At 41.1% G+C, this 23352-nt stretch overlaps 1 protein-coding gene across 1 annotated transcript; it reads right to left on the bottom strand.

Moving 5' to 3' along the window:
• Window positions 1-7921: 7921 nt before the first annotated feature.
• Window positions 7922-23312, bottom strand: LOC140935637 (uncharacterized). Its single transcript, XM_073385209.1, has 13 exons — window positions 23153-23312; window positions 22987-23058; window positions 22287-22385; window positions 22069-22149; window positions 21091-21141; window positions 20949-21012; window positions 19886-19991; window positions 19087-19197; window positions 17321-17399; window positions 16881-16967; window positions 16508-16604; window positions 11371-11551; window positions 7922-10354 (listed from the first exon to the last, which is right to left on the bottom strand). Exons 2-13 carry the CDS (start codon window positions 23056-23058, stop codon window positions 9106-9108), a joined length of 2277 nt encoding a protein of 758 aa, XP_073241310.1. The 5' UTR covers window positions 23153-23312; the 3' UTR covers window positions 7922-9105.
• Window positions 23313-23352: the final 40 nt, after the last annotated feature.

The raw sequence follows: 23352 nt of genomic DNA, 5'->3' as shown, positions 1-23352 counted from the left end.
ATCTAATTCCTAAAAGCATTACCATATTCTCTGAGGGTAAAATAATATGTATAAGTATTGAAAAGGCACAGTACAGTGTCATCAACATTAATCCCCGCTCAAAAAAAATACAATGGAAGTATCCATATCAAAGGGAGACCCGTAGGAACAGGCCTGGTCTTTCTAAAGTAATTGTACTTGCGATTGAAAGTTGCTAAAAAGCAAAGGCGCAGCACGAGAGGTACGTACCGTGGGGGAAAACCGCAAATCCTTGATAACAACTCAGTTGGTTCGCGACATTCCGTTTTGGAAGTTTCCGAAAACATGGCTGTGTTTTGCCGCCTCAGTGCAGTTTTCCACTGTTTTTAATCTGTTCCGTTTATTTGGGTATACTTTGTAGCGGGTCATTCTCCCACCACGTCAAATTTTATAGCTTTTTGTTTATGCAGGAGATTTCCACCCGGATGGTTTGTGTAAATGATAAGCACTTTAAATCTTTTCCAGGCAGGCGACTTGATTACATTTCCATTCTTATCATTGTAGTGATCATCTCACTTGTAGCACCGTGTTCTACACACAGCACTAAGACTTTCGAGTGTTTGCGTGAGGCCAGGTTGCAGAAAAACACTAGCTTGTGTGTGAATAAAAAAGCAGAAATGAAATATTTTTCCTTTCAAAATGTTGGTCAGCCAAATCAGTAACACAAACCTGATTCTCATTCGGATTTCATGCTAGAAAATCAGATTGAAATTGATATTCGCATGTGTTAAAGTCTGACTTGTCTTAACATGATCAAGAAAAGGCTCTTTGCAGTTGCCGACAAACTTAAATAGAAAAATGATAAATGGACTTGAACGTGAAAATGCAAAAGTAAGAACCAGTAAGCAAGTCAAGGAAAAACTTTGACAACAAACATTCATTATTTATCGTCAGTCTTGTTGAAAGGGAGTTCACGTTGGTAAAAAAAGTAATTTGTCAGGCTAAAGATCATATGCTACCAAGCTGCAAATTACGGAACGTATGCTCGAAGCGCTAGTGAAACGTATTTACCCATAATTCGTTTTTAAAATTATGCTATATTGTACCCTCTTGCCTGTACCTGTAGAAGTACAAATATGAGATGAATAGATTATAAAGGAACCCTGCGGATTGAAACACCCCTTAAATGCGACCACCTCGTTAACACAAGCGGACTAGTGACAAGAAGAAAGAGAATGTATAGTCAATTTTTAGTGGAAGCCCAAAGAAGCCCCAATTAAAACAATTACATTTCGAAAACCCTGCCGATTTTGTGGTTAAGGTCTCACCAAAAAATTCTCTGGAATCGCCAGTTGTTTCAGTTACTTCTCCAGAAGGAGCATCTCGTCAAAAGGGAGTATTTATCAGTCGTAACGTAACAGGACTGGAATAAGCACGTTACAACGCAGTTTAGAGAAATCAAAGGTGAGCAAACATCGGTGGATTGTAGAAAGTGTTTTTTTATGTACTTTCATCAGATTTAGCACTAAGCCAAGAATTATTCCCTTAACGTAATCAGAACCCTTACACAAATATACAGTTGTTTCTAAAGCTTCAAGAACGATACTAGTCTGCTGGGAAAAGCAATTTGCGAATCTCTTTGCCAGGTCTTTAATACGTCAACACCACTCGCTCACATTCCTGCTGTGAAAATCTTAGAGACAAGCAAAAACAAACTTCGTTGCCGATAGCCCACCTGATATTCAAATCAGATACGATTGTTGCTAAATTAAGTAATTATCCACAAATTTGGTCCCTGTAACAGTTCAACATCTTAATTATGTTACTCAAACTGAACTTTCTTGAAGGCGTCGAATATTTGATGAGCCTTTCTACTGGTTCCTTTTTGTCGCGAGTTTTCCACCACTTCCACCAACTTGTCGGTTAACGTTCTTAACAAAATCTTCTCTCTGCATATCAAGAATTGTTTTGTGTGGTAGCACCACTAGCGAGCCTTAACTATGACGTCAACGACGACGACGACCGAAACGAGAAAGTAAAAAGGCCCAGGGTTTTATAACCAAAAAAGATTTTCGTAGATTTCTTTGCTGGCATCGCACGGCTAACTTAGTCAATCATGATACGAATGGCAATACGATCATCGCTTTGTTCTCAAAAATCGTCGTTTTATCAATAGCGAACGTCGCATCTTGTATTTCGTAGGAAATAGCCACACAGAGTCAGACATGTGTTTCACTCCTCCACTCACGTAGGACTATAGTTTTTTTTTTAACTTACCCATTTATAGGTCTTCTTGAAGACCGCTTTTCCCCGTAAATAATGAATAATGATGTCTTTTGTTTACCCTCTGCAGTATTTATAGCACTTACGCTAAAGGGGCCGTGCAAAGCATCTGAAACAAATAATTCAAATCAAACATAACTGGGTTAAGAATCCCAACTGACCGGAGGCAAATCAGCTGGCTATTTACAAGCGTTACCGAGGAGTTGAACTCGGGACAACCGTGAACAAATCCAGCTAGCATGCAGTCAGGGCGGGACTTGAACTCGGGACCGCCGAATTACAAGTCCAGCGCTCAAACCGCTCGGTTATCTCATCTCATAGGTTATCTCATCTCAATGCCTTCTATTCACTGAACAGTCAGGTGACCTATAAGCAGGTCATACTGTCCAAAAAAGATCAGAAAAAAAGACTAACGATTTTTTTCTTAGTTGGATTGCTTAAGCCATTCTAGCCTGCGTAGCAAGCGTTTCTGTGCGGTTTCGGAGCAAAGAACGAGGAAGGAGAGTCAAAGGGGGCGAGTAAAATAGCAAGGAGGGTGTGGGAAGGGAAGGAAGGAAACCTTGCTTCCTTCCCCTCCCACTCCCCCCCACCCCCCTCTTCATTTTTTGGCTCTCGTTCCATTTTTCGCGCGGCCAAAACCAAAAATCACGTGAAAATCCTGTTCCTCGGTCTTTCTTTGCTCCGAAACCGAACGGAAACTTTTGCTACGCAGGCTAGAGCCATCCGTACATACCTTTTCCCCACTTGGCATCTGCATGAAAACTGAGCAACACGAGACCTAATCGTTCTATTGATCTAACGTTTATGTTTATTTTTCAGGAGACTGAATTTAATACTTACTAAGTGTCATGACGTTAATACTGATGATGTCCCTTAACCTCCTGGCATTCAATCTCAGGGCAATTTCAGCAGATAGCGCATTAGAGGAGCTCGGTAAAGGAGTCAATCTTCGGAAAACCAACTTACTAGACGACTTCCAAGAACGTCAGGCGAGCCTGTTTGAATCTTTGCCTCCATCTTGCTTTATAACAAAACAGCTTCATGATACAGGCAGTACCTTTGACTATTACACAAACACTAAATCCTTTTATTCAAAAATAGCCCTTGGGGCAGGCTTGGGAGGCTCGCTGATGTCTTTTTTCGCTCTTGGTGCTACACTTAAGAGTGTTCTACACAACGTTGGTTCACAAGAATCAAAAGTAAGTGGAATTTCTTTAAACATCCAAGCATTGAGGGAAAAGGTCTTGGTAAAAAAAGACTGTTTAGATAATGGGCATATGTCCACCTTAAAGAAAAACCTCGTGGAAGACTTGGAACGCTTGCCATTGATATTTGAAAAGCCATGGTTTGCGAACTCCTGGAAACAATACGACGTGTTTTTAAATAAATACGGTTCCCATGTTATAACTTCTTTCAAACGAGGGGCACGTATGTTCCAGACCATATTCGCAGCGAGTTCTACTTCGTACAGTCAGAGGAATTTCGAAGTGAGAAGTTGTGTGAAACTGGCGGGTCCAACGAACGTTGCAAAGGTCGGCGTCGACATATGTGCAAATGTCACCAAAAGCGAAATAGCAAATGTGACCAAGATGAACACTGAAGATAAACTCGTCATTAGAGGAGGGTCCAAGAAAACTCGAAACGCTCTGAGAACAAAGAGGACAGAAAAACTGATGGAGGAATTTTTGAACGAAGCCAACGAAACCGAAGCGTCTGTTGGGCATAACTTTAGGTCTCTGTGGGACATTCTGCAAAGTCGTTTCCAGACCGGTTCAGACAACTATATCAGAGCGGTAAACTTACAGTACTACTACCTCGGCTACCTGAATTACGGCTGTCGTTTCAAAGAAAGTGGAGACGTTTCGTTACAGAAATTTGACTACACCAGAGGCTCCTCGAAGCAGTCTCCAGAGTTCGAGTGCACCCTGGCTGCAGCGGGCTGTCGCAGCGACGACGACTGTCATGTTAAGCTTGGTTGGTGTTCCTGCAAAGGAAAGTCTTGCATTCAATACAAACTCGAGAACCAAGGCACTGCTGAAAAGAAAACCAATGCATACGTAAATACTGATGAAGACTTGGAGTGGCATGGCTGTGACTGGAAAGTTCCTGGGTTATCCTGCAGCTGTTATAACGACAATGTCGGGTCGAGGAAAGAGGTTTGGAGGATGCCCAGCAGAGATGATGTTCATAAAAGCGGTGCTCAGCGGAAGGTTGTCACTCCACTACAAAGCAAGAAGCAGACGAAACGAAAACCAGGATGATTTGACCTAGCAATGATGAACCATCGTCTCAATACTATTTTTAAAGCTAAAGAGACCTGCTTAAAAGTAAACGAGAAAACTATAATTTGGTATCAGCCTCGAATAATAAAGACGAACAATTTTCATGGAATCGCAATAGTATCTCGCCAGATTGAATCTCTTGAAAATTACAATTTGTGCCTTTCAAAAACATTTTAAGAAGAAAAGACATACCGTTTGAACAGTTATCACGTTTGATCGTTCGCAATTCGGAAATGAAATAACAGCATTTACAAAAATGGTATTGTGGGTCACGTTTCCTCGTTGCCAATGATGATAGCATTGAGAAAGGTATCCGTGCCGAATTAAGCTGTCAAGTAGAAGATCTCTGAGTTATACGCGCAGCACAATTTTAAAGTTACACAGAGGTAGTGACTGGGATGGATACCCCAAACTCATGTTGCACATCTCGTGATTATTAGACAACACAATACCCCTTGTAAAGAACATTTATTCAGAAAAGCTTAAGGGTGAAAAAATTGGAAAGTTCCGGTTAAGCAAGGAAACCCAAGAGTTGCGTTCAGGGCTTAGCATCGAAGTCAAGCGATCGCACCTTGCCACTGTTTTAAAATCGGTTAGCTTTCAAATAATGTCATGACTAAGGCCATGTAGACCACGCCAAAACAACCGATGCAGTTAGCACAGCTTGATGGTGTAGTGGTTATAAGAATTTGCGTTATAAATCAAATGATGCGCGCGTTCAAGCCTAGATAAGCCTTGCATACTCTGTTTTCTTCCTTTTTAACCAATGCTTTAAGTTACGACCTTCTTCACACATTTTTACGTGAAGTTGGCAACCTGATATTGGAAGGTATCCATTCTAGTGGCAACCATTGCACGAATATTGTCGCCAGAGGTAGCCTGCCTGCAGACGTCTCCAATTTTCTGTGCTTCACGCGTACAGCAAAGAAACGTATGGCCGTAGGCTACACACATGCTAATAGTCAGTTTATATAAAATGTTAAGTTCCTACTTTTATCAAACCTAAGAGTTGCTTTGCTGGACAATACAATGAACGATACAATTCCCTCTGGTCGCGGAGTTCAATGTGTCTTTTTAACACACAAGCAAGTTGACACTGAGAGGTTCTTCATCGCTTATGAAAGTGAATGTTTTCTATTTTTTGTGGTCTTCGGAGTGCTTTCCGAAATCTACTGATGCAAAGCGGGTCAGGAGTGCTCGCTGCAGGAGAATCTGGCAACTTCTTCTGGGGTATAGTCTCCTGTAGTGGTCGAGTCGGCGCTTGAAGCTCAATATTAACTGGGGCTGTGAGATCAGGTCTAGGATGTGAAATTGTAGCTACTGGTAATAGTTGAGGGTGTAAGCCGGTTGCTGGGGTCTATCTTGTGATAGCGCTGCAGCGCGAAGCTAAGTTGACTGCAGAACGGTTGCCTGTGTTTGTCGTGCTGAACGTTTCCTGCGGCTCTGCTGAAAATTATCACGCGGGGACGGGTGGGGGACGAAGTTTTAGGCGTGAGCAGGTCTGTTTGTACAGGTATGGTGGAATGGGCACGTTTACCCATTAGTCGCTGTGAGGGTAAAGAGGTGTGGCCACGGGGAAGGGTGTTGTGTATGTCAAGAATCGCCAGGTACATGTCCTCAGACTACTTGATAAGCGGCCGCGACAGTTGCGGGACCAGTAGGGGGAGGGAGGGATGTATTCGAAACTTTATGTGCTGGCAAACTGCTTGTAGGGACGTGTGATTGAGATGCACATTGGACCATTATCCACGAGGCAACGAAATGGAATGCCGTGGATGGCAAGGTGAACTATGGTGCTGTTAATCACAGGGAGATTGGGTGTGGGAGAGCTGTTTCAGTGCGTAGAAATCGCTAGCTGTAGTTGTCAATTGTGATGTGATAGTATGTGTTTTCGAGCCCAGAGATGTCTTCTGGGACAGATTCTCAAGGTCTTGTCGCGTTAGGGTGAGGAGGCATAGCTTCCGCGCGGGCTTGTTTTCCGTAGCGAGCAGGAGTAACTAAGAGCTTTGATAAATTTCAGATGTTGGATCCGAAAACTGCGTCTCGAGCAAAAAGAAAGGAAGTACTCACAACCACTGCGAGATTGATGGATCTTGCGCCATATGTTTAATCGCACGTTTGCCCGGGCTGACCTGATGATTAAGAGGTCCATCCGCGACGCTGAGCTCGTCTCAAAATTCCAGAATAACAGGAGCCGGGCTAGTAAGTGATCCTTTGTTGGCGCCCTACCATGTGTTATGTTGTACTCAAGCACCTACATGTCCGGGTATAAGGCTTTGGACCTTGGTGATGTTGAGTCCAGCTTGGCAATATGTGTTATGAACAAGTGAAGAGTGTCAGGTCGCTGGAAAGTGTAGGGACGAGCCTCGTTTGTAGACGGCAGCAGAGTTGCAGCGTTGTAGGAAGAGCATTATCTCTTTGAATGTGCTTGGGGAGGCTACCAGGTCCCTGTGGAAAATGAATTGAAGTGTTGGTGGTCTGTGTGAACCGTGACATCTGGTTCGCCGGGCAGCCATTGTTCAAGCTTGATAGCACGAAATTTCTTTGGAATTTGTGCGTTTCGTCTCCCAGTGGGGGTGAGGCTTTTGGAGCTGTACGCCATGGGCTGCAAGGAATACTTGTCGAGGGTGTTGTCAGGGAGGATTTTGTTGGGCTGTAGTAAAGCTGACAGGGGCATGCACTTGACGTAGGCATGATGGAGGCAGCAAGAGTTTTGTCTTCGTCGAAAGACTGCTGGTGCTGTGCTGACCACTCGAATGTTGTTTCTGGTCGTGGAGGGCGTAAGTGATGCTGCTTAGTTGCGTACAGAAATCTGCGTAAGTGTGGTTTGTTCATTGGGGTGGGCATGTTGGAATGGCCTCAACAATGCTACAATAGGTTCTATTTCTCGGTTTAATAGTTCTCAGTATAACAGTAGCTATACACTTAGGATAGAAAATATCAGACCACTAAAGCCCAATACAGAAAAGGAGAAGCAGACGAGTCCTGGGATGGAAAATTTGAGGAAAATACTTCGTCCCTAGTCGACATAATTGGGCGGGTGATGTCATCAGGACGATTAGGAAAAGAGCACGTCAACATGAGGGGGGTGACAGCGGAAAGTGAAGGCTTAGTCATTTTGGGAGGTCCTCCAAGGGTAGGGTTATTAAATCTTTAGAAGCCATGTACGGTTGGGCATAAAATTTTGGGAAATTGCCAAACTACTCCTCCCCTAGCCTAACATTTTGCTCTAACTGAGAAGATTATTAACGTTGGGTTACGGAAGGGGTGGTTAGGCAGTTTCACACGATATCATCATACTGATCCATATGGATCAGTATGGATTTTGCCGATCCTCCCTGTCATAATAAATTATGGTCATTTAAGTTTTCGGCTTGAGAAATGTTTGAATAGAAATCTACAAAGTTCAAAAGCAGTAGTTTAATTCCTATCATAACTACATGATAAATTTACATCTTATTCTAGTAATTTTGATAACTGTTTGTTTTCTAGCAACAGCGACGCAAAATCTTAGCAACTTTAAGTCTTATTCTTCATAAAGAGAAGTAACAAAATAAATTTCTCAACGCCATTGCCATTTAAATAATACAAAACACGATTCAATCTCGTTAAATCCACTCCCAGCTGAATTCAGAAATGATACGTTGGAATCACAGACACATTAACAAGTTAACAAGTATTAAAACTAATTGTAAAAAGTTTATTTAACGCAATAAGAAAATAAGCAATTTATTCTATGTTGTAGGGGCTTTTGGGTGAAAGACTTATATGGACGCCGGCAATAAATTAAGACTACTGTAGAACTTGTTTGAGAACTGTTCAAAAATGGAACGTCAAGCCGCTGTTTAACTGAGTCGCGTTAAAATGTTAATCCAATCATCATTTTATTGGAATATTTTCCAGAAAGCAAGGAGAGATCTTCATATTACGAGGTCGAGATCACATTGATTTTATACATTGGGTATCATTATAGAGTGTTTTCACTCATGTGGCCAGCATCTATACAAATTTATTGGAACAAAAGAAAGCGTTTGCATAAGAAAAGAGTTCAACACCCAGAGGAATGGTTTCGAACACTAACATGGCCGCCGTTTCATTCTTTTGGGACACTAATATAGCCGCCGTGACGACATGTAAAAACACTATATCGAGCAAAATGTACTTTGATAAGGATATTTTTTGTCACTTCTCAGTGAGCTGCTTGAAAACGGCATTAATTTTTTCTTTATTTCATTTGTTAACTCTTATTTCGATACGCATCTCTTTTGCGAGAAATGCCCTTTTTTTAAATAAACATTTAACGTAGGTGCCCAGTTGATCAAATGTTGTATAGTGCTATAAACCGCACGAATAGCTATCCGTTAAGTGTGGGAAACCCACGATTTATGTTTTTCAAGGAAAGAGGGTTTATCCAATAAATAGCACTATTTAACTTTTAGCAACTGGGACCAGATAAGAAAAGGAGCGTGCTGACGAAATTTAAATACCACTCTTACATGCCAGGGACTAACACGCCCTAGTTTAATGTACAGGGTTGTACCGTCTATTAAATACAGCCCTACCTACGGTATAAGTGTTCAAGTCACGTAGGTCTTGACCCTGGTCGCGGAGGGACTGGTCCGGGTGGTTTGAGCGGAACTTTCTTAGGTTTATTATCAGCCGCAGAAAAAGACGAAGGCTTTTTGTTGTCCGCAAGTCCCGCTTTTTTAATATCAGAAGGCTTAAGAGGCAAGGACGATGGCCTCTCCTCCGATGGCCGTTTCGGAAATTTCTCGCCAGTACTTCTTGTTGCGGGCTTAGGAAGAACATTGGATTGCCTACCAGAAGCAGGTTTATTGACTGCCCCAGAAAGAGACGAAGGCTTGTTGTTGTCCGCGAGTCCCGCTTTCTTTATGTCAGAGGGCTTAAGAGGCAGGGATGATGGCCTCTCCTCCGATGGCCGTTTCGGAAATTTGTCGTCAGTTCTTGTGACGGGCTTAGAGAGAACATTTGTTTGTCTACCAGGAGCAGGTTTATTGTCTGCCGCAGAAAAAGACGAGGGCTTTTTGTTGCCTGAGGCCAGTCCTGCCTTTTTAATGTCCGAGGGTTTAAGAGGCAAGGAAGACGGCCCTTCCTCTAATGGCTGTTTTGTTACTTTCGCACCGCTGCCAGTTGTGGGGGGCCCAGGAGAAACTTTTGGTTGACTCACAAGAGAGGGGTTGTTGCCTGCAGGAAGTCCTCCTTTTTTAATGTCAGACGGCTTAAGAGGCAACGAAGATGGCCTCTCCTCTGATGGCCGTTTTGGTACTTTTGGTTGACTACCCACAACCGATGTGTCCTTCTTCTGTTCACCAGGCCATTGTGATTGTGGCCTCTTAACAGGGGGAGGGGGGACAGCTGGTTTCTCTAGGATTCCTGCGTGGCTCTCTGGTCGAGGAGGCCTCACTGGAACAGGTTTAAAAGGTTTAACTGGTTCTCCTACCAATGGGGGACTGGAGACGCGATTTAAGGAAGCTTTCTTGTCATTCTTTGGGGGCCACTCTCGATTTCGAAGCTTTGGCGCTGGATAATCCGTTGTGTCCACCTTTTCAGCTTCCGGTTTTCCAGGTTTAAGTGGAGTAGGTTTAAAAGCTAGTCGAGGCTGTGATACTGGTTGATCCAGTTTATTGTAACCATTCGTAAACTTTGTCGAGCCCAGTGGATTTGTAGTTATAGCAACATCAGGATCATTTTTTCTTGTGGTGCTGTTAAGAGTGGGTCCTGATATATTGGGCCTCGGTTTAGAGGCCTCTACGTCGGTCCCATTACGCGCTCCTCTTTGTTTGGGAGATCCAGTGGAAACACCTTTGTACCTAACGAGAATTTTGAATATTTATGAATAAGAAACAGCGAAACAAAAAATGCTGAGCTTGAGACCTTCTTAAAAATAATGAAAAGAAATAGCGATTTAATGCACCTATTCATTGCTTTAGAACCATCAGGTCACTATTGTAGTCACTGTAGTTTCAATAGTGACCAGGTCTTACATTCATTTTTTCCATACAAAACAAAGGAGAGGGGTATTAAATAAGAGAGAAACATTTCAGAATGGGTCTCTGAAAACTGATAAAACACAGCAATGGTGTTAGCTGCAGTTTTCTTGGACCCTGAGAATGTGCAAATGTACAGGAGTTTCGTACGTGGCCGTCCAAAAAAACTGGCAGTTTGGTCTACGCCTCGTGTTGCACACTTGATACACCGCACCTGTTCTTGTTAGACAAATGAAATAATTTTGTTTTACGAAGTGCTGATCCTTATTCGACTCGTCTAATTAAGACACGAAGTTGTGAGAGAGTATAATAAAAGCAGAGGGTTGATGGGGAAAGGGGGAAAGGAAAGGAGAGGGGGGGGGGGGTAGGGGAGAGGGAAAGTATACAGCAGGGGGCAGGGGAGAGGGAAAGTATACAGCAGTACCCCCCAACCCAATAGCGATCGACATCAATTTTCTCGTCGCAATAACACTTACATAATCGATAGAAAAGGGTATGGGGAGAGAATCATTAAAATAATCACGTAAAAAAAAAAAATCTCTTTGATCTTAAAACAAAATCTCTCGACTAATTCTTGACAAAAATGAGGGAGGCAAGTCTAAGGAACTGGAATGTGGATATCGGTCTTAAAAGGGTTACTTCATGCAGAAAAACATCCTTTTCTTTTCCTTTCCTTCTACACTTCCTCATCACCGTTAGCACGGAACGCTTACTTACTTCGACCTGTTCGGCTAATCGATTAGAAATTTTGAATGTCGATATAACTTTATTCGACGGAATAATAAAAAAACTTGTAACCGATAAATTAATAGATAAATGATCAGTTGAATGTTTGTTACCTCTTAGCGCCATGTGGCTTCTGATGATATTCTCGCCACTTCTGCAACAATTTTTTTCGATAATATATAGCGAAAACAGCTCCAATTATCAGGATGATAGTAATAAATACACCAACCAAGATTCCTGCCAAATTACTTCCTTTGCCATCATCATCATCATCAGTTTTTGGATCTTTGGGTCCTTAGGATATGATAAGTCCAGTGAGTGACGAGTTAGCAAAATTTTCAGTACCGAGCAACACACTACAACATAGCCACATAGCACGAGACGCAGAATGCTCCTTATTTAACGACGAGGGGTGGAAAAACTTCTATACCGTAAATAATCTAATAGACGCCCTTTCTCAAAGAAACGCCCCACCGTCTACGCTTTTAAGTTTGTATTAGACGCCCCGCAAGACAATACAAGGAAATAGCAAAATAGAGCAACATTTTTCGATTTATCCAGTTTCGTTTGAATTATGAGAGTTGGCGCATTGCATATTGTTCAATGTCAAACTAGTTCAAAGTAAAGATACTGGCTTACTCTAAACGGTCTTGAAGTACCTATGGATGGACTGGATAGTCTGCTATTTACAAACTGTAGTGATATATTCGCCTAAAGCATATTCTTTTGTGGAGTTTGTTACAGTTGTAAGAACAAACACCTCCTATCTATTAAACGCCTCCTTTTGGGCTCCTATAATAAAATAGACGCCCCTGGAGTCCATTAGATCATTTACGGTACGAAATTGCTGCTGCAAAGCATAATAAATGGTGCCACTGCAACTGTCCTATTACAACTGTATTGAAACTTGACAAATTACATATATAATGCGGGAACGGCCAGCGACATAAAAAAAACAATCACGGATAAAAAGGCCTCTTGACAGTAGACAATTTTCAGTTGCAGTTTTGTTGCGCCGTTGGCGAGCCTTTACGTAGCGTTACAGGACATTTTTATCCAATTTTGTGCATCGCTTTGTGTTCCAGCTCTGTCCCCCACTCTCTCAGTCACGCAACGCCGCCATACGCACACAAGCGTCTCTCGCCACTTTCTACTGGCGTTGCGTGACAAAAAGAGAGAGGGACAGAACTGGAGACTAGTATAGGTTGCACATTTGGCATTTGCACGCAGGCGCAAAGCGATAATAAAATTTTTAAACTTGAGAAAAATTACATGATGATTAAATGACAGCTAACAGCGTTTGGATTTTCGTTTTCCATTTTCTTAAAGAATTAAAGAGTGGTGAACCGTCAAATGGTATACACTGTAAAAGTACAGGTATGCTGTAAGTAAACTGACGAGATACTTAGTCAACAATGGGTGTATTCAGAGAAAACAATTACAAGAACCAGACGCATTAGTAGTTGAAAAAAAATTGAAAGTTTCGTAATGTTATATCTGTTGGTTCATGCACTCAATAGTTACTTTAGTAGTAGATTAATAACTTTAGTTGGATTTTCAAGTGTTACAAGGTAGAAAATTCGTTCAAACGTTACTTAAACTGGGTATTTCATTTCACAGTTAATAGAACGCATGCAAACAAGGAGACATGTACTGGCCTATGGTTTGTCCAAGCGTGTTTAGAGAACTTGCAATGCGTAAAATGTAGAACGTTAGCTGACTTTAGTGTTAGCATCAATTAGCATAGCTAATGAAACCTCCTTGAAGGACTCTACGAATGGTGTGAACGTTAGATAGTCCCCAAGAAAATAAGAAAATGGCTTCAAAGTGCTGTAACTGCTTAAAACTTAACCTTCCCCTGTTTTGAGTATCCTTATAAATATAAAAACCTTTCCTTATTGCTTCACTGTAGCTTTTTGATTGTGTTATTGACTAAGATCTCTTCCAGGAGCTAAACTAGAGGAGTGATTGGGCGGGAAACAACGAGAGGTTCAACGTTTTTGTGCTTATGCTTTTAACATTACTACTAAAAGCAATAACGTCTGTAAAAGTGCATCATTAAAGCATTAACGTCAACAGAAAGCCACGAGCCACCACACAATTAAATTGTGCAAAGCATTTAAAATTAATTTAATTTACACGCACGGTTTTCATCACACGACGCCTATCTTGGTCATCACACAACATTGTTTTGATATCGACTGGCTTGTTCCAGGTAGGCAAGAGCTCTGAGAATACGTCACACACTACGTGCACTTTGGGTTCCGAAAAATGTTATCTTGTTTTATGGGTTTATTGCCAGTTGACGTACGTTCGCATTTTTGTCAAAAACAGGTCAGACCAGTTAGGAGATGGTTGCTGACACATACCTGTTCCGAAGGTAGAGGGAATTGTAGGTGAAGATTTGATGGAGCTATAATCTGTCATATAGTCGATACTTTTGCAGTATGTGTAACTTGTAGAATAAGGTCAATCGAATCACCCTTGGGCTTATCTGGTATTATCGAATCCCCCATCATACACTCGTTTTGCCTCCAAAATTTTGAATAAACTAGAGTGAAATCCCGCTTTACGGACACCCGCTTAATACGGACACCTCACTATAACGGACAGTTTGCTTTGTCCCTGGGGAAAGAAAGCCCTTACATGTTCTCTTAATTCAACCCGCTTTATACGGACACACCGCTCATACGGGTACTTTCTGTGACCCCCCTCAGTGTCCGTATTAACGGGGTTTGATCGTAGTGTTTGCGATTCCCCTGGGAGGTCAGCATATTCCCATGAGCAATGGAAAACAATAGCTTATGCAAAATTTTGACGGCAAACAGAGTGCATTATGGGGGATTCGTAATAATCAATTCAAGTTGAGGAGCATGGAACGTGCGACGAGATTTTAAATGGGTGTTGCGTGACGACAAAAATAAGGCCAGTCGTGTGAGCAAGGTTAGTAAAACAGCAAAAGAGTCATTTGTCAAGTCTTACCTGGGACCTCTGTGACGTTTGCTGTAGTAGTAGTGACTATAGACGAGACTGTGTCGTGACCTGTACGTAGTGGGGAGGAGTGGTTTACATGCAGGGCATAGGTATGGTTGGTACATGTCGGGTGTCGAAGAAAAACATCACAGACTAGTTAGTTTTAATTTATCTTTTCATAATTTATAGTACTCAAATCAAAATTAAGACAATATTTGAATGAAGTGAATCAAATGGGAAATGTAAAACCTGAGTTTAGAATGCTTTAGGTCAGTTATATTTATCAGCTGTGCTAAGCTTTGGAACTTGAAAAAAATGATATGATTATTTTAAATGCTGACAGGTTTATCACTCAGGATGCTCGCTCGGAAAAGTTATACCTTGAAGAGCAACCTTGGGTCTACAGGTAAACGTTCATATTAAAAAAGGCGATATCATAACATATGCTAATAGTGGAGCTACATGCAGGCAAAGCGTCTAACTTTTACGCCTATGATAGAAATCCTTAGCAGTTGAATTGATACAAGATGACCTTTTTTGCGGGTCAACAGATATTTTGAAAACATGGTCTTTGTTCCACGTAATCAAACAGAAATAATACCATGTCAACCAAGCCTCTCTAAATCTTTTCTCCCTCTGAAAAAAGCATCATATACTGACTAAAAGCCAATCCCTTAAATTTTCTTTCCGAAATCAACGCTTCGGTTAATCAATAGAATTGCAAATGAAATGAAAAGCTACTTAGGAGTAGTTTTTGTAGTCCTTCGCAACTTGACGGCCAGTTGGCTATCACTTTGGAGTCTATTGTGAAACGCCAGAAGTCATTTAAATAAAAGCTATAGCACATCCGTTTGGCGTCAGGAGAAACTTGCTGAGTAAGATAAATGCAAGTGTAACGACGAGAGGTTCTATCGCTGACATACATCTATTTCAATAAAAGTTGCTTTGGGATTTGGTCACTGAAACACAGAATACAGTGAAATGCGTTGCTTGAGTGACAACCAAACAATGGCTTTCGCAGACCAAAGTACGATTCCCAAAGCAACCTGTATTGAAATAGGTGTATACCACGTTGTAATGCGCCTGCTCTCACGTCATTCAAAAACACCCCCTTCAAGTGCACCTGTACTTTTCCATTTTAGCTTAAGTATGGCTGATAAGTTATAACTTTATCGCATTTAGAGTTAAGCAACATTATAGAAAATAACTTTTTTTAACTTTATGATCGGCTGAATCATTTACTTTAACACCTTAAATGGCAGAAAATGCTCTACAACTCTTTAGGCTTTCGGTTATTTGCGGGCTAAGCATGGTGCTCTAAAAGCATTCATAACGTTAACAGATGGAGACAGTACCAGATTTTCGCCAAAAACTCACGTTCAGGTTGTACAGTGACACGCAGTGGATGCTTTATGCACAGCAATGTGGTAAATTGATGCACGTGCAAGATAGTGAATAAAATAAATGCGAATGGATACAACGCAGTCAACTTCAATGTACGTTCGATGCAACGTATAGGGTATTGCGTATGAAACGCGATGCAATGCAATGCAGAGCGTAAGGTGAGGTACACGAGATGTATTTTCGCGTATAATGCGATGGTGAATTCGATAAAAGATGAAATGCAACTAGGTTTAAACGGTTTGCTTCTTCACTAGATCTAGCGTGCATTTCGCGACTAAAATGTACAAATGAGCAGGTAGTCTAGGTATAATTTCATCAGACAGCGATGTGGAAAGAGAATTTCAGGAAAATTTCGTACGGCTTTTTCCCTTGGTTGTTTTAATAACATTCACCAGTCAATGTCACTTGTCGCGAAAAAAAAGGGTTTGCTTCTTCATGTTTGTTTGTTTGTTTGTTTGGCAAACAAACAAACAAACGAAGAAAACAACAACAAATTAAAGAGAAAACTTCTTAATTCCTGTTTAGTCGTCAGGAGAACTAATTTTGAGAAATGGACACAGATGATCGCTGAGCCTGACCTTTAAGAACTACTTTCAATAGTAGCAAACTATCAAAGTATCAAAAGGGGCAAAGGGACAATCGCGAGCGATGAGCGAGGCTCGAGGACGCTACCTACTCTTCCAACAATTAAGTTTCCCTTTTCAGTTTTTAACTTATTTTCAACGCTGTTTTATACAGAGGAGCCGAAATTCGTCACGAATGGCCTTTCCTGTTCAGCCTACGTAACAAGTTCGTGAGAAATATAGTGGATATCCCTCCTCCACGACTACTACTCAGGCTATTTGCACTTTTTTGTACACCTCAGTGACATACCTCCAGCTTTAGTTGGATTAATGCATTCTACCCACTCACTGCAATCTGGGCCTTGCCAGCAGCTAAGGCAGAAACATTCGGCTTCATTGTTGCAAATCTACGGAATTCGAATGTAATCAAATCATATTCAGGAACATAAACAGCTGCATTGAAGATTACAGTTGCGGTCTTAGGGACAGTAAAAGAGACAATGTTGTAAAACTTAACACCACTTTAAAATGAAAAAATCTCTTGGCACCACCAACAGCTTTAACTAAACTGAATGATTAGCATGTGATAGTGACCCCTCAAACTTGAAGAGTAGTATTTCTACTCCAGAATCACGCAAGCCGCTTCTAAGAACGATATACATCACAGTACAAGAGTTACTCACCCCATTTCCATTGGAGCAGTTGTTTGGACACTGCCTAAGGCCTGAGCTAAACATTTGTATATCTGTACACTTTCTGTCTATACAGAGCTGGAGGATAATAAAAAAGTACGTTAAAGAGAGTTAAGTTTGGCAAGAATGAATAATCTTCTCACAAGGAAGGTGCAATTCCTCATTGATTTGTTAAGCAGCAGATGGCCTCAGCGAAACCAGTGAAAACTCCCATAAGCACAGTTTGGCGGCGTAAAAAGTCATTTTCTACTACGAAAAAATTGTCTGCACCTGGAACTTTGTCGCTAAGAATAGTAGACGCCGAAAAAAAATTTAGTACCTGTTGGCTTCTGTTAGTGCTCATTTTATTGTAGGTCAAATCCGAGGTGACTTTTCAAGATAACTGCAAGGCACACCGGTGTTGCTAGTCACTCAACTGTTCGACAACTCACCTTGTTCTCTCCACATTTTGTCCCCTCTAAAGTCTCTCCCGGATCAGGCATATCTTTTGCAAGGGTTACAGAAGCACTTCTATAAAATGTAAACAAAGCGAACGAACTTCAGACGAGATAATCCATTATTCTCCTGGTTATATGGAGTCAGACCAATAAAAAAGTAAAACAAAGGGGCAAATTAAACTAACAACCCCCCTAAGAGAAAGTCGACCCACTGGCTCTTACAAGTGAGCAGAAAAAAAAACGTACTTAAGGTTCTTTAAAAGTTCAACTTCCTCAATGAGCGACGAACAAACTCTCTGTCACGAAGGATTTCGCGTGGAAGGCGCAACCATGAAACGAGTTGGTGCGCATATACTCCCGTCGCTCCCGCAAAACCGAACGGAAGAACCGTCTCGCACAGCCAAGTCAAGTCAACTTTAATTAGGCAGGGTAGCCCTATCAGCCATTGGCTGGTATCAAAAGGGGCCCTGCGTAAATTATGACTACATGATAATAAAAATTACTTTAAAATTTTGTACAAAGCAAAGGAAAGTCATTCTTAAAGCTTGCCATTCGGGCAAGCTAAAGCTAGCATATACTAGCCCAAACGTCATTTAAACTAGCCCCAAAAACATTTTGATGAGCAGAATTGATTCTACAGTTCTTCTGTAATTTGAATTCCTCAAAAAATTTCATTTGCCCATTGGGCAAGTTAGGAACAAAGTTCCCTAGCCCGATAGCAAAATCCACTAGCCCCGGGCTATCGGACACTACTTTCTTTGCACACTGCAAAGGATCTTAAAAAGTGCCCAAAAGGGAAATTACACATCATCATAATTTGTTTAAGATTAAGAAAAAGAAGAGAACTATCGAAGTTACCTAAGAATTATATTAATAAGAAACAACTAATGGCTAAAACGAAATCTAAGAAAGTTCTTAAAAATGGAAAGCGACGTAGCTTCTTTTATTGATGTCGGTAAATTATCAATAAGAACCGCACCTGAAAACCTAAAAGTGCTTTTTCCTAGCTTTAACTTGGGGTTCGGTAGATGAATGTCGTTGCTTTGTCTTGTCTAGTGATTGTGAATAGTGCGATTTCTAATAATATAATCCGATAAATACGGAGGAACTAATTCATTTAGACATTTAAAAACTAAAATACATTTCCGGGCTTTTCTTTGTGTTTCCAGGTCCACCCACCCTAACATTTTGAATGATTCTTCGGTCGTTGCCCTCGTTCGTATTACGTGTGCTGCCCTGTTTTGTAGACGTTGCAAGCTGTTAGTGCGTCCGATTGACAGCCCACCCCGTACCGAATCAGTGTAATAAAACCGGCTATACTAAACAATTATACACTCATTTGGCAGCTTTTAGGGTAAGGTAACGTCGTATGCGGAACAGCAGGTCGAGATGGTTGCTCACTTTATTACAAATCAATTTTACGAGCTCGTTCCACGAGAGATTCTCATCTAGTGTAACCCCTAAGTACCAAAAGCTCGATACTCTGTCAATTTCTTTCCTTGTATTTTATGGTCTGAACAGTGTTCTAGTTTCTGCCTAGCACCAAACAGCATTTATTTAGTCTTACTCTGATTGAGTACGAGCCTGTTGTTTGCTACTTCTTTTATCACTCTTTTCTCGAAATCTTTACCGTTGGTAGAAGTGAAATAGAACAAATGATTTGTTTAAAACCAGCGCCCAGTGGCGAATTTTCGAGCACAGTTCCCATTTTGAATAAATGTGTAACTACAAGAAAACAAAAGAGACAGAAAGATACTAACTTGCATAACGTACCCCCAATGGAATGTGGGTAGCTGCTTCTTTCAGTGCCAATAACTGGAAAGTCAATATTATCTATGTTTGTACAGTGAAGCATTCCACAAAGCTTGTCCCTAGAAGAAAAAACTCCATAAGACAAAGTAAACGATTAACTTAAAGGCAAAAGAAAACGGTGCCTTTTATGCAATTTTGAGCAAGACCAGCTGTGCGATAAGTAGGCGAGAGCTAATTTTCCGAAGAGCAGCTGTTAAAGGGGCTAATCACGCACCCATGTTCTCACAGGGATTGATATCCAAGGCAACATTTCCGTGTTTTTTCGGATCCTGTCTGAATAAAATTAGCCCACATCCGACGACATCTTGATTGTCGTAGGACGTGGCTTGACGTTCGGACAAAGTTATTACAAAGACTATCATTTTGCTGATGAATCAAGTCTACCGCGCTTGAGTGCCTGTGAAATTTTCGTACCAAAGAAAGAACATTGTTGCAGGGAATATATGACAGTAATCAATATTCCTGCGAATACAATGCGCACGTTTTGTTGGAGACGGGTAATACGTCTTTCATTGAGTCTGACCAGAAAGGTGACTTGGCCGTACTTATGTCCTTTCAAGATAGACCGAAAAGCTAATGGCGCTTCTTTTGCTTTTTCTGAGTGGCTGTGCTCTCTTTTTTTGCAATTATTTCCTTTAAATTACTTTACTGCTTCTTTGGTATTAAGAGCACAATAAAGATTGTTATTGTTGTTGTTGTTGTTGTTGGTGGTGGTGGTTGTAGTAGTTTTGCAACACATAAACTTACTCAGGAGCACACTTGAAATACACATTGTTCCCTTGTCGATGGCAGTTTCCACGCACACTGCCTCTCTCGTTTATCGCGTAACACCTGTCTGGACCGGACTTGGCGACTGCATGAAAGTAACAAGTAAATAATTAAGAGTCCGCGAGGAGAGCAACATGAGATATCAGCTCTTATAGGGCTTTTCTCATTACGGACACCTCAACTCAAAATTAAGTCAAGAAAAAGCTTTAATTTGCTGACTGGTAAGATAAACTGGTTGGGTATCAAACTTCTGAGCTACAGAAGACGGGTTAGAATTCGGCGCTGAATACTGACTTGACACTAAATAGTGTAGGTATAACACTCAGTGACTTAAAAAAACTGAGGAGAATGTGCCACCTTTGCCCTGACATCTGCAAATGTTCATCACTCTACACTTTTCAGATAAGGAAAAAACCGCAGGTTCGGCCTTACAGCACTTTCACTGATCTGCATTGAATTTGTTACCTCCGCGTCCTGCGTCCCTGACTCATAATCTCATAAGACGCAAAATAATTCAATGGATGCGTCCCGTAGGACGCAAAGATCGATCGATCTGAGCATGTTTTGGTAGAAAATTCTGTTCGCGTGATTTCTGTGGCTGTTAATGTGGTTGTTGTTCAACGATGCATATATATTTTAGTTCCCTCATTTTTGCTGTTTAAACAGACGGACTATGTTTTAATTTCAGTAAACTGTGATAAAGAGTTTGCTGCCTGGTTACATAAAGACCCAAGCTTTTTCAATTTAAAACTCCTTGTTTTTTTGAACTGAGATTCAATGGTTCTAGACTGGGACTCATGATTTTTCACAAGATGAGTCTCAGGACTCAACATAATTATTTCTAACAAAATCACTGGATCTGATGAAATCGTATACCCTTTTTAAAGACTCAAGACCCCGAAACCACACCCTGTTGAACGGCACATCCCCGTTTAGGTAAAATAAGGGGGTGCCGCCACCAGGGTTTTAGACACAAACGTCAATGTTTTGAACAAAAAAAGGTGCAACCGGCTTTAAAGCTTGGGAGACAAAAAGTTCATACCAGGCCCCCACAAGTCTTGACATTGTTCGTCATGTAAAGGACATTCACTGTTGTAGCAGTATCCCTGTAAAAGAAGAACAAACAAATCAAAACTTCTAAGTTTTATAATAAAGTTAACGACAACACCAAGTAGGATTCTGACCTTGTTGTTTCCACATGGCTTGCCATTCTGAACATATTTATTGCTTGGGCACTGATGGATAAAAACTCGTCCGTTAGTGAACCAACTTCAACTGAAAGTTGTTTTAATCAGCGAGCCTGGGCAAGGTTGCATAAAACCATCTTGCGATAAGAGCGCTCTTAACGGTTGTTCTGTAATAACAACATATTGTTTTGAAAGAATAGTTACGAGTTCCCTTAAGCTCATGATGTTTTTTTGCAACCCACCCGACCCTAGTTCGCTTTGTGAGGACTACAGTTAATGGTGCAATTGCTTCGGCTTTGATTGGATAACACTACAATATTTGAAGAAAGCCACTTCGTCAAAAACGTGACGCGCACGCAAGAGTTTTCCCTTGCTTTTTGCCGACAACATGCACAGTCGACTCCAGATAGCTCGAACCTTCAAGGGAAATCGAAAAAAGTTCGAGTTATCGGGAGTTCGAAGCAAATAAAAATGGTTAAACATTGTATTTGAATTGGCCTGACAAAACAAGTAAAGACAAAGAATATACAATCGCTTTGAAATATGTTTTGGAATGTAGCTCACTTTTTTTCTTCAATTGTCACCCTTCGAGTTATCGGGGGCACAATTGTATAGAAATGATCTGAAGGGTAACAAAAAATACTTCGAGTTAGCGGGAGGTTCGAGTTATTGGGGGTTCAAGTTACCGAGAGTAAAAATTACAGTAAATGTGTGAGGAAAATCTAGGGGAAATCAATTTAGGTTGAGTTAGCGCGAGGTTCAAGTTAGCGACAGTTCGAGTTATTGGGAGTCGACTGTGTTGGCGTGGAGCTCTCACTGGTATGGACTGATCGTATCTCCACTTAAGGACCAAGGCCAGTGATTTCATTCAGTAATAGGCCACCAAGCCAAAAATCACGTGGGGTTTCTTCTTAAGAGAATAATTTGAGAAGTTTGAGAATCTGAGAAATATTTAGAATAGACAAACTTGCTTACCAATTCTGATATTCCGTCGCACTGTTCGGGCAAGTCACATTCATTCACTTTTTGTCGGCATACAGTACCCTTTGCCTTTATCTGCAATCAGTGAAAAGGAGCAAACTAAATTTATGCTTCAGATTGTAGCGTTTGGATCTTATGGTTACTCTTATTGTTTATGACTGCGGTTCATTGACGTAAGATTATGTATCACAAGTCTAGAAGCAAAGTCTTACCTTACAATTCCCACAACAAGGGCCGGTGTCACATTCAGAACCAGGAAGAAGTTTACAGGTCGTAGCATTACAGCAGCCTTCGCTATACTTTTCACACTCCTAAACAATTATGACATTAACGTGTTATGAAGGTTACGAGAGGGTGACGCTATTGACTTGCAAATAAAGAATGCATGTTGTATCTTCGTTACCCAATATAACATCAGTGTCGAGGTTCCACGAGATTGAGGGACGCGGTATCTAATGAGGCCGAGGCTCATAATTTTAAGAGGCTAGTAAATGAGATGTCATGACTATGCAATTTCATTGAATTAGGTCTATATAGGCTCAGTTTCTAATAGGCCAGTTTCTAATTATTAACTTACACACATGGCCTCGACGGTAAGAGGGAATAAAAAAAAGAAATTGTATTGAGATTCAGGGATTAATTATTCACAACTTTTATTTTTATTTATCTTACCAATCCACGTCCAATATAACTCCACGCCTTCTACTTCACACATCTCAACCAACCCCTACAACGCTACTGTACTACTCACACATCCCTAATACACATAAAAAAAAACTTCACACACGCCTAGTACATCGACGCCCAAATATACGCTCCCACAGCGCCTTTTTATGGTCCTTTTCCTCGGAGCCTAGTTTTGATAATTCGAAATAAGCCTTTTACAACAAATACTATACAGATTCACTGTACCTCAACTGTACCGCAGTCACACTCTTCACCTTCTTCTTTGAAGCCATTGCCACAAACAGCGTCACCAAACATCTGAGAACGACAACCAAAAAATGAGTATAATAAGAGGCGGTAAAACTAAACGTGGACGGTACAACAGAAACAATTCAAATATCCTTGAGCTTACTTTAGTTGGTGTGTTGAATAAACACGCATCCAATCCTCTGTCAAGGTACTTTTGGTACCAGTCACGGCTGCATGTTGACCATTCTTTGGATGGCTCGGACCTTCAACAAATAAATTATTATTTAAACAAAGGACAAATCGCGCGCTACCTTTGTAGCCACTTAAAGGACAAGGCGAACACCCCCCTATTACTAACACCGA

The sequence above is a fragment of the Porites lutea genome, chromosome 4 (genome assembly GCF_958299795.1).
Source record: "Porites lutea chromosome 4, jaPorLute2.1, whole genome shotgun sequence".
NCBI classification, from domain to species: domain Eukaryota; kingdom Metazoa; phylum Cnidaria; class Anthozoa; order Scleractinia; family Poritidae; genus Porites; species Porites lutea.
Note: the sequence above shows the minus strand (reverse complement) of the source record. Positions and strands in the feature narration are given on the sequence as shown.

What these genes read in the sequence shown, in the direction of transcription:
- LOC140935637 (XM_073385209.1), bottom strand. Translation starts at nt 23,058, where the DNA reads ATGTTTGGTGACGCTGTTTGTGGCAATGGCTTCAAAGAAGAAGGTGAA. An exon ending in CTTGTTGTGGGAATTGTAAG is followed by an intron (nt 22,150 to 22,286) that starts GTAAGACTTTGC and finishes CACTGATTGCAG; the next exon opens with ATAAAGGCAAAGGGTACTGT. An exon ending in GCGACGGAATATCAGAATTG is followed by an intron (nt 21,142 to 22,068) that starts GTAAGCAAGTTT and finishes TTTATCCATCAG; the next exon opens with TGCCCAAGCAATAAATATGT.